The 12,469-nt window shown below is 36.8% G+C and overlaps 1 protein-coding gene across 1 annotated transcript in view; it reads left to right on the top strand.

The window, feature by feature from the left end:
- Positions 1-12,469, top strand: part of LOC126880383 (transmembrane protein 214) — a 134,253-nt gene that overhangs the window by 18,691 nt on the left and 103,093 nt on the right. The window contains exon 5 of the mRNA XM_050644210.1: positions 11,607-12,014. Coding sequence (XP_050500167.1) covers positions 11,607-12,014 — 408 coding nt within the window. The remainder of the gene's footprint in view (positions 1-11,606; positions 12,015-12,469) is intronic.

Below are 12,469 nucleotides of genomic sequence, written 5' to 3'. Positions count from 1 at the left end.
GTTTGTAAGAAAAAATTCAACATCCCATATCTCGGAAACGAAACAATGGCGTACATACGTTTATAAAACCAACTGTCATTATTTTTTCATGCAGAATTACCCCGTAAAATTTGTCGCACTTATTTAGAAACACCGTGTATTGATGAAGAACATGTCTAGTTGTTAAAGTACCTAACTTTCTTGTTATCCAACATAATCGAATAAATCAAAAAACAGAATGTTAAGAAAACCTGCGGCCATAGTTATGTTTTAATTTCCGTATTTTATAAATGCTAGAATATTCCACAGGGTGATGCGAACTTTGAGAAAAAAACACAGTTTTATTGGTACACCCGGTATACAATAAAAATTTACCTGTTTAGCAATAATATTATTACAGTGGTATTGTTAAAGAATCAGGCTAAACATGTTCAAAAAATCAATTAAATCGGCCAACAGGTTTAGGAAATATGAGACATCAAACATGACCAAATTTTTAAGTGGGCCGATTTCTATGCACATAAGTTTATTTCCATGAAAGACGATAGGTTTGCCATAAACATAAGACAATGGAGAAGAAGGACACAAGAGAAATCCGAGTGGAAGGGCATAGCCAGACAGGCAAAAACCCATCCAGGGTTATGATGCCAAAAGAAGAAGAAGCATATCCTTGTTTTCGTTGCATTAGGCCGTAGCCTCCATTTGCGGAAGTATTCTCCCATAATGGCAAAGTCATCCGTTAGTATTGTTTCTGTAACATCCATGTTATTCTGTCTTGCTGCAATGAACCAGTCGTCAGCGTAGTTTGTCCTAGACAGGTCCGCAATGTATATTAAACAGCAAGGGTGGCAAAACAGATCTCTGTGGCAGTCCTTTGCTAGAGCTTCAATTGGACACTTTTAAAATTGCCTGTTGTGACGTGAAAGTGTCTATCGGTGATGCATGCTATCAATGATATTAGTTATTTTTTGACACGGGATGGCTCGGAGTAGTTTTCAGATTAGTCCTTTTCTCCTGACGGTATCAGCTGATAGGTCAATGAAAGCAGTCCTATTTTTAGCTTTTTTTGAAACGTAAAACCTGCTTCAATATAAGGAACATGATCAAAGAAACATGAAACAAATAAATTGTAAGCCCGGCCGCACATCAAAGAAACATGAAACGTAAATTACGTTTCATGGAAATAAACCACTGCTAAACAAATATATATCCGGCCATTTATGAGACTCTTCGAAAATAAAAATGTGTCATGAGCATGAATCACACTCGTTTCATTAGTAGGCGGACTTTGAGATGTTTTTAGCAGTGTTTTCTTTTCATGAAACATGTTTTTCGTTTCATGTTTCATGTTTTTCGTTTCATGTTTCTTTGGTGTGCGGCTTGGCTAAAAAAGGTAACCGTTTCATGTGATATGCTAATCGATGAACCAAAAATAAAATTTGTATAGTCGTCAATGGATAGTGACGTGGTCGTTGTTGTCGGCGCCGCTCTTTAATTGCTTTTTAATATCAAAGAAACGTGAAACATAAAACGTGAAACATGAAACAAATAAATTGTGAAGAACGGGTTATATAGTGTAGGAAACCGAGGTTGAACTTCGCAAACTCAATATAAGTCCGGTTTTATTTTTTTTCTAGTATAAGGGTGCTTTTAATGAGACTAACTTTTTCTTAAAAGATTTCGCCCCGGAACACCCATTTTCATCCCTTTAAAGGGGTAGTTTGTGGTTTTTGCGAAATGTAGGATTTCCTGTACGTTATTGCAAAAAATTCTTTAATAGAAATATGAAGAGGACTATCTTTCCTACAATTTATTCCGCGACAGCATATATCTATCAGACACCGTTTAGCGGAGGTGGCGCGCCAAAGTTGCCAAGTTTTTCAAAAATGTGTTTAAAAAAATATTTTTCCCTAACCGTAATGAGAATCAAGAAACAACCCAGCGGCAATTAATCACAAATAAATGTCTGATTTTTTGGTATAGGTTTCATTTAAGGGCATTGTCCATTTTTTTAATTACAGGGTGTTAAATTTTGAAGCGTTTAACATGTCTGCTCATATGGGAACAAGGAAAGACTATCTATAGAGATACTGGGGGGTAAGAATGGGGCTAAAGAAGAAGAAGCAGACACATAAAGCCTCGTTGCGGGACGGCAGCTCATTTGTTGTGCGGGAGCTAGGTCGTAGATTCGTTAGGGAGGGTGAAGGGGTGTTAAGATGACTAAACTACCATAACCAAATACAAAGGGTACTTACTCAGACTAGAGGATCTTTCTACTATTTAAAAAACAGGACGCCGTTCGAAACAAATCCTCTGGTTCATATTTGGGTACTTACTAAGACATTTTCTTCTCTTATGGGGTACCAAATGGGGAGACATTCCTCTCAGATTCCTCGTTTGGGGTTATACTAGGTAACTTTATCTCAATACTGGCTTCTATGCCACATTCTTTTTCTTCTACTCTAAAACTTACACACAGTTGCATTAGAATTTAGTTAAAATTTTTCCAAAACAAGGTTACAGAAATAAAATGGTAGATACACTTACAAAACGTTTATTCAAAACTTTAAACTCTTACCAGGTTTATTCAAAATTTTACTACAAAAACAATGATTACAATGATTACAAACAAAACAATTACAATTGAACTTGTTGGGCAGTATATGTCAAATAAAATTTGACCTATTTATTTCAACACAAGATTTGACGTAGCTGTCAAATGTCATAAGTCACTGCCTTTTTTTACCATTATGAAAGCAAATTTCTTTATACAATTATTTACCAGCAATTTATCCACTTGAAATTTAGTAAAATTAAAAAAACGTATCATACCTTAAAAACAAAAAAACTCTTCGTCACAGTCACAAACTACAGGGGAGGGGTTCATCAACAAACAGGGTCATCGAACTGAGGCAGGGGGCAGGGGGAGGACATGGCTTCTTTCTTCAATTTCAGGGCAATCACTGGAGGGTGGGGTGTGGGGTAGACATTCCATACACAAATCACAAAGGGGGCTCTTCTGGGAAATTGAAACTTTTCAGGGCAATCAACTGGAACTTGCATAGGGACAGGAACAAACAAAGACTTCTACACAATGCCGGCTTATAGAACTGCGTCACAACTCAACCAGAGTATGAGAGCACAAAATTCTACCATACAAATCCACTATGGGGCAGAAAAATCATCGTGCACTCACACTAGATCTTCTTAACTTCTAAAACGACCATTCTATGCTTATTACCGGCGAGGAACAAAAGGGGCTACGCCCTTTTTCAAGTGAGTCGGCCAGCGGGATCATACCGCTTCGAAATCTAAAACCGGACTGATCTGCCTTCGCTCTGAAGCTACAGATAGGGAAAAGTACGACGAAGTACCGAGCGATTTTGATCCTTAGGGATGCTTACATGACAAACTCACGTCACTTTCGGTTCAACATTTCTTCTAGAAAATTCATCTACGCATCAACACTTCTTATAAATTGTAACACATTGAAATGTTGTGCAATACTTAATGGCTGTATACAGGGACGGCTTGGGATATTTTTGATGATATTCAACTTCACAAAATAAATTAAAAAAATGGACATTCTTTTTGGGAATTGGGATTTTAAATTAATGTTGGAGTTTTTTCAAACGCTACAAAGCCTCCGCGCAAAAGAGAAACCTGGATAAGATTATCCAGTTTTCGATAACAAACAGAAAAAAATCCAACATGGACATCTTAGGTGTGACAGGACAACAATATCAAAATATTTAGATAATGGCTAGTGGGGATTAAACAAAACAAAAAAGTCGTTAGGGATTGGGCTAGCGTGCCATTAATCGCCAGACTCTTTAAAGTCGAGTAGACTTAAATGTTTCTTGACTCTACTAAGAACTGTAGGTGACAAGAGTTTCTGTGCCTTGGGAAAGAAACTAAACTTGTGCCCTGTGTGGACCTCGCTGACATCCACAGCAGTAACACAAGTGACATACCAGGGCAGACACAGCCTTATCACCTCGTTGCCTAACCGCGAGCGGTTCTCAAAAACTAAAAAAAATATGACAGATATACATCTGCCCAAACTCAGCTAACACCTAGCGAGTTTCACGGGACATTTTGGCAACGGTTCTGCAAAATGAGGATTTAGACAATCCAGTCTAAACACCTCAGTGAGACAAAATCTCACCAACAACTTACCTCAACAACTCATTCAAACAAGACAGGGCTAGACAAAGGGGTATATGACAACAACAAGGACTAAAATCAAGACAATATTAACAAGGGGGGAGGGGGGATACGTGTGACAACGACAAAAGACCAAAAAGACTAGTATACTGGGTTCAAACAGGATATCAAACTTTTTAAACAAGACTAAGGGAAATGAACGTAACACATGATATAGAGAACACTACATCATTACTTTTTCACTCAACAGTCCAATCTAGGACATAAGAACCTTTCATGAACGTTCACTAGACAACTCTCTCATTTACAAATCACAAACTGGGGGAAGACTTCATTTTCAAAACAGGGCTACACTTCACTTTTTGAAACAGGGGATAGACTTCATTTTTCAAGACAGGGGGGTTGGGCTTTACTTTTCTAAACTGGGGATAGACTTACTTTTCAAAACTGGGGGCATTTCATTTCTCAAGACTGGGGGTGGACTTTATTTTTCAAAACGGGGGGGCTACTTTTTCAAAACAGGGGATGAAAGCAACACGCAAGGGGAAGACCAAAGGGACATTGGAAAGTATGACAGTTCTGACGAACAACCGCCTCCATTCATCGATCGAAAGCAAGCTTCACCTGTACTCAACGCGGCCAGATCCTAACCTCACCAGCCTTGTCACAGCTTCTGCTCTTGGCCTACTTTCAATCAACAAACAGAAGAGAGGTCAACTAACTATTCGCCAAAAAAAATCAAACTCCAGCACGGACACGGGCTAACAAACAACACGGGCTAATAGACAACACGGGCTAATAGACAACACGGGCTAATAGACAACACGGGACAACAGACAACGGGCTCTAAAATTTCCAGACAAAACAGGGATAGACAAACAAACAGGCAACGACATACTCAATGACTTCTAGATATACTCAGGGGCTTACAAACACAAACAATATTGAAATTTGGTTCCTATATGAGCTCACACGGGATAAGACATTTCTTGCTCCGACTACTAATGAAAGTGTTCACAGATAGCTGAACAACACTTCCTTCATCACGAGTATTACACTTGTGACATGTCAGATACAAAAAGACATACTTCATTCACGGGGGGACTTCAACTACCATAGTGTCCCCACTCAAATGGGGTCTGAGGGAGGCCAAAAAAGACATGCCCCACGTTGTCGGGGCCATTTGAAGCGTTTTACGTACAACTGGAGCCGGAAGGAGGCTAAAAATGAGTCGGCCTCACACGTTGGGTGCCAGTTGAAGCGTTTAGCGTACAAGACAACTACTGGATACTGAAGGAGGCAGAAAAATGAATCGGCCCCACGTTGGGCGACATTTGATGCGTTTAACATGTCTGCTCATATGGGAACAAGGAAAGACTATCTATAGAGATACTGGGGGGTAAGAATGGGGCTAAAGAAGAAGAAGCAGACACATAAAGCCTCGTTGCGGGACGGCAGCTCATTTGTTGTGCGGGAGCTAGGTCGTAGATTCGTTAGGGAGGGTGAAGGGGTGTTAAGATGACTAAACTACCATAACCAAATACAAAGGGTACTTACTCAGACTAGAGGATCTTTCTACTATTTAAAAAACAGGACGCCGTTCGAAACAAATCCTCTGGTTCATATTTGGGTACTTACTAAGACATTTTCTTCTCTTATGGGGTACCAAATGGGGAGACATTCCTCTCAGATTCCTCGTTTGGGGTTATACTAGGTAACTTTATCTCAATACTGGCTTCTATGCCACATTCTTTTTCTTCTACTCTAAAACTTACACACAGTTGCATTAGAATTTAGTTAAAATTTTTCCAAAACAAGGTTACAGAAATAAAATGGTAGATACACTTACAAAACGTTTATTCAAAACTTTAAACTCTTACCAGGTTTATTCAAAATTTTACTACAAAAACAATGATTACAATGATTACAAACAAAACAATTACAATTGAACTTGTTGGGCAGTATATGTCAAATAAAATTTGACCTATTTATTTCAACACAAGATTTGACGTAGCTGTCAAATGTCATAAGTCACTGCCTTTTTTTACCATTATGAAAGCAAATTTCTTTATACAATTATTTACCAGCAATTTATCCACTTGAAATTTAGTAAAATTAAAAAAACGTATCATACCTTAAAAACAAAAAAACTCTTCGTCACAGTCACAAACTACAGGGGAGGGGTTCATCAACAAACAGGGTCATCGAACTGAGGCAGGGGGCAGGGGGAGGACATGGCTTCTTTCTTCAATTTCAGGGCAATCACTGGAGGGTGGGGTGTGGGGTAGACATTCCATACACAAATCACAAAGGGGGCTCTTCTGGGAAATTGAAACTTTTCAGGGCAATCAACTGGAACTTGCATAGGGACAGGAACAAACAAAGACTTCTACACAATGCCGGCTTATAGAACTGCGTCACAACTCAACCAGAGTATGAGAGCACAAAATTCTACCATACAAATCCACTATGGGGCAGAAAAATCATCGTGCACTCACACTAGATCTTCTTAACTTCTAAAACGACCATTCTATGCTTATTACCGGCGAGGAACAAAAGGGGCTACGCCCTTTTTCAAGTGAGTCGGCCAGCGGGATCATACCGCTTCGAAATCTAAAACCGGACTGATCTGCCTTCGCTCTGAAGCTACAGATAGGGAAAAGTACGACGAAGTACCGAGCGATTTTGATCCTTAGGGATGCTTACATGACAAACTCACGTCACTTTCGGTTCAACATTTCTTCTAGAAAATTCATCTACGCATCAACACTTCTTATAAATTGTAACACATTGAAATGTTGTGCAATACTTAATGGCTGTATACAGGGACGGCTTGGGATATTTTTGATGATATTCAACTTCACAAAATAAATTAAAAAAATGGACATTCTTTTTGGGAATTGGGATTTTAAATTAATGTTGGAGTTTTTTCAAACGCTACAATTTTAAAAAGTCCCTTTTTATACCATCTGAACCGCTTATGCTAGCTTAAAAAAACTTTCAGCGATTACCCATGTACAAGTGTTATTTACAAATTTGTATAATTCACCCCCGTATTTTCCCCGAAACTACCCAAAAAAAAGGAAAATGAATAAAGAAAATATGTAAAAATTAACTCTGGGCGACCACTGTGGCTTTAGGGTGCAAAGAAAGTAAAATATGTATAGGTCATAATATGTAGCAGACAGTGTGTTCTTTTATTTTTCATAAGTATGTTATTAATAAAATGAATACGTGACGAAAAAAAAACAAAAACAGGAGTCGCCAAAGCATTTTTGAGGTTTGCGGCGCCACTGTGCCGTAACGGTTGCTTATACGAAAAAAATGCATAGGACCTTATTTGTAGAGCAAATAGTGGTCTTTAATTCTGTATAAGCGTTGTTTCAAAAAAATATATAGGTAATGAAAAAATCGTAAAAACATTATCGCCAAACTTATTTTCAGGGATAAGGGTAGTTTCCGCAGGGATGTTGCAATAACCATAATATATATTTATAAAAAACCTACTGATGGAGTAGGATTTTTCCCTATATATATATCAATCGGTTTTAAAACGTCTTGCGACGTTGTCCGATGCCTAATTTCCATGACACTCTATCATCCCATTGGCCCTCTCTAAGATCTCTTGCGCTCATCGCCTTCGTTATTCCCTCTCTTCAAGATTTCTTGGGTCTTCCTCTCTTTCTGCGGTTTGGTGGTACCCATTGCATAATTATTTTAGGGAGTCTTGAGTTATCCATCCTCTGGACGTGTCCGTACCATATCAGCTGTTTTCTTTCTATGTCTGTTGTTAGAGAGCCGTCAACCCCCATTCGCTGTCTTATCTCATCATTACGTATTCTCTCTCTGCGTGACACTCCTACTGATCTTCTAAAAGCGTCCATTTCTACTGCCTCCAGTTTTCTTCTGTTGTTTTCGGTTATCCGCCAAGTTTCTGCTCCGTACAATAGACTGCTTTTAATAAGAGATTCGTAGATATTGTGTTTTCTTCTTTTTCCTATTTCATGACTCCATAGTACGCTGTTTAGACAACCTATTGTTTTTCTGGATTGTGTTATTCTTCTCTTTATTTCTTCATCATCTTTCCCCGTTGTGTCAAAAACGATTCCTAGATATGTGTAATGGTCGCAGGGCATGATGATTTCATTATTTTCTAATGTGATGTTCGATAGTTCGGTACCTATTGGCAGGTATTTTGTTTTTTCTGTATTAATTTCTAATCCCCACTTTCTATATTCTTCTTGTAATTTCCTTGCCATGTACTCTAGATCATCTTTATCGTTTGCTATAACAACCTGGTCATCAGCAAACTGCAATGTATATAAGCAAATCTCTCCAAGGTCTACGCCCATGCCTCTGCATTTTCGTTTCCACTCTTTCAATGCTTTTGCAACATATATTTTAAATAAGGTCGGTGATACACAACACCCCTGACGTAGACCTTTATTAACCAGGAAGCTTTGCGATAATCTGTTTCCAGTTTTTATTTGTGATGTTGACCCTTCATACAAATTTCTTAAGGCTTTTATTAAGGTGACACTAATATTCGTCTGTCGTAACACGTTCCAGAGTTTGTTTACAGGAACTGTATCGTACGCCTTCTGCAAGTCAATAAACATGAGGTGGGTTTCTTGATTTGTGCTTAATTTTTTTTCTATTAGTTGTTTGAGGCAGAAGATATTATCAGTACAGCTTCTTCCTGTTCGAAAACCGGATTGTTCTTCTTCCTCTTGGTCTTTGTACTCCTTCTCAATGCGGTCTCTAATTATTCGTCCATACAAACGGCTGAATGTACTAGTCACTGATATCCCTCTATAGTTTTCACATTTAAGCTTATCTCCTTTCTTATGGATCGACGAAATATAAGCAATTTTCCACTCGTCTGGTACCTACCCCCTTTAAAGGAATGAAAGTGGGTGTTCCGGGGCAAATCTTTTAAGAAAATGTTAGTCTCATAATAAGCACCCTTTGATATACCAGGAAAAAAAAGTAAAACCGGACTTGCGTCGAGTTTGCGAAGTTTAACCTCTGTTGCCTACACTAATATACTAATCAAAGAAACAAAAATAAAATCTGTATAAAAAATAATAGAAAGTGATGATGACGAGGTCTTGCTGTTGTGGCAACTCTTTTATTACTGTCCAAAAATCATAACCATAGTACATACATAATATTTGGTTGCAAACGAATTAAATAATCATCTTGATAAATTTCAATAATTTTATAGAATGAGTATGTATTCAAATATTTACATTGTTTTATTGTGGGTCCAGGTTAAAAAAAAACGATATTTTCTTGTTATTGTCTATTCGAGAACCACTCCAGGTTATAATTGTACAACTCTTCGTTCTGCTCCACCACAGAAACCAATGTAATATTAAATTCTTGGTCGGCATTTATTTTACGCACGTAATTAATTATTCAAAACAATGAAACTGATATCGAAAAATAGAACACGTCCTATTTCATGAAACACGTTTCAAGAAGATAAAAATGTTCAATGGGCATGAATCACACTCGTTTCATAGATATGCGGACGTCTATTTGTTTAGCAGTGTTTTATTTCCATGAAACGTGTTTCACGTTTCATGTTTCTTTGGTGTGCGCCTTCGGAAGATAAAAATGTTTCACACGCATGAATCACACTCGTTTCATTGGTATGCGGACTTCTATTTATTTGTTTAGCATTGTTTTATTTTCATGAAACGTGTTTCACATTTTATGTTTCATGTTTTACGTTTCATGTTTCTTTGATGTGCGGCCTGCCTAACATGTGTTGTTAGGGATAGGATCCGATCTGTGCAATCACGATTAGGCCTGAACCCTACTTGCTCAATGGGTATCAATTCGAATGTGTCTCTACTAATTCTGTTGTTATTTAACTAAGTATTCTAACAATTTATATGTAGACACAGCTGAGCAGTGAAATTGGTCAGTACTTTGAGGCTGATCATTTGCGTTTGATCATGGAGGTCTTTTTAAGTGAGTGGGGAGTGATTTCTCCTGTTTTTAAGATATCTGTCTAGAAATCAGCCAGCCATTTCCTAGCATATTTGCCACACTGAAGTAAAAATTAAATTCAGGATGAATTTTATTGGAACCGGGTGCCTTTCCAGACTTAATTTTTGATACTTCTGAGGTGATTTCTTCTGAAGTCAACTCGTCGGAGTATTCAGATGTAGGTGGGCATGCAGACTTCATTATTTTTAGTTCTTGTTTTACTTTTGTGATGTGGTTACGGTCTCTAGATATTCTTGAGGTTGCTACAATGTGCTATCTTCTTCTTTAAGTACTATATCCGCGACGGAGGTCAACAAGCTTCATAGCTATTCGAACTTTAAAGGAGGCTGCTCTGAAAAGTTCACAATGTGCTATATGTTGCTACAATTAGTACCTTGTATATTCATAATTCCATAATTTCAGGTATACTTTCTATATTTGTAGTACTAGTTATAAGATTTTTTTAAATAATATTAGACAAGGCGAAAACGGCGGGTTTGTTGGAAAAAATATTCCCATGAGATTTTTTTGCATAATCACATTTGTAATACAACCCAGAATAAGGTTCAAGAAGTCGCCCACGAGAAAAGTGGTCCAAATGTTTTTTAACAATTTTTTTTAATCAAATTGCAAAAATTATTATTTTTGTCTGGACAAATTTTTTTTAGGTTTTTTAGACCATTCTGGACAAAAAAAGTCTCTTGTAATTTTTCTTCTAAAGTTGATGGTTTTCGAGTTAAAATTTGAAAAACGCAAAAATGACCATTTTTAAGACTTAATAACTCGGTTAAAAATTATTATTATGTAAGTCAGAAAGTGACTAAATCAAAGTTTAAAGCCCCCCTACATGATCCTGAAGAAATTTGTGTCATTAATTTATTACTTAGCTGTTATTTTTAATTATTAACAATAGTAGAGTGCGAGTAAGATGTCCCATTGGACTGCCGGAATGGCATCTCTCTCTCGCACTCACCATAGACGGCCGCCTAATACGTGCTGGCGCTCATTATTATTACTTAAATATAACAGCTTAGTAATAAAATTATGACAAAAATTTTTTCAGGATCTTGTAGGGGGGCTTCAAACTTTGATTTAGTAACTTTCTGACTTTCATAATAATAACTTTTAACCAATTTATTAAGCCTTGAAAATCGCCATTTTTCGTTTTTTTTCAATTTTAAATTGTTTATAACTCGAAAACGATCAACTTTAGAGGAAAAATTACAAGAGATCTTTTTTGTACAGAATGGTCCAAAACACCTAACAAAAATTTGTACGATCCAAAAATATTGATTTTTGCAATTTGATTAAAAAAAAATTGTTAAAAAAAATTGGACCACTTTTCACGTGGGCTACTTCTTGAACCTTATTCTGGGATGTCCTAAATCTCATGGGAATATTTTTTCCAACGAACCCGTCGTTTTCAGTGATACTTAGTAATAATTTTTATATTGTTTCAGTTTTTCAAGATCTATTTCTACCCTTGATAGACATGAAGAACTACTCCCGCTACATTCTCACTTATTTAGTAAACCTAATCAAGAACACCAACGAAAAATCACTTACACTGGAAGAATCTTTATCGATATTAAACATTGTTTACAGCAACAGAAAGAACATGCCCAGTGATTTGGTACAAGAAGTGTCGAACAACGTCGCTCGTATTAAACCTTTAAACTCTAAAAAAGGCAGCTCTAACATTGAAATAATGCTCAAGAATATCGTATTAAATAATAATGCCTCATATCAAAAGTGCCTGTGTGATATTTTAGTGGAAGCTTTCCACCAAGATCCTTCGGCTTTGGCTGCTTGGAGTAAGGCTTACTCTAAAAATGTACAATCAAGTGCCGTAGTTCTTGAACATATAAGTAAGTTTTCTAATATTTTATGAAATACATTTCTGTTTTTTTTTTAATTTAAAATAATTGTGAATTCCTATTTCAAATATTGGTTATAGTACTTCCACTCTAACTTTTCCCATGCATGAAATTATTCACTAATTTTTTTTTAACAGCATCAACCACTTTGGGTTATTAGCTGTACAGTAATTAATACATGGTTACTTAAACCTAACACATAGTATTTTGATTATTACATATTATGTTCACAGTTAAGTAACAATATCATAATTTACAAATTAGAAATGCGATCTACAAAATGTCAACAATGGTTACAGTTTGTTTAAATCATTAATGTCTTTCAAATAATTTGTAAGCTTACAGTGTGGTCTTAAGACTGCTTTTATACTGTTAGGTATTGAGAGTTTTCCTATTTGTTTATCACTTTTCTGTTGAACGATTTGTAGTCGGAAATAGACACTAAG

This window comes from Diabrotica virgifera, chromosome 2 (assembly GCF_917563875.1).
Source record: "Diabrotica virgifera virgifera chromosome 2, PGI_DIABVI_V3a".
Lineage (NCBI taxonomy): Eukaryota > Metazoa > Arthropoda > Insecta > Coleoptera > Chrysomelidae > Diabrotica > Diabrotica virgifera.
Note: the sequence above shows the minus strand (reverse complement) of the source record. Positions and strands in the feature narration are given on the sequence as shown.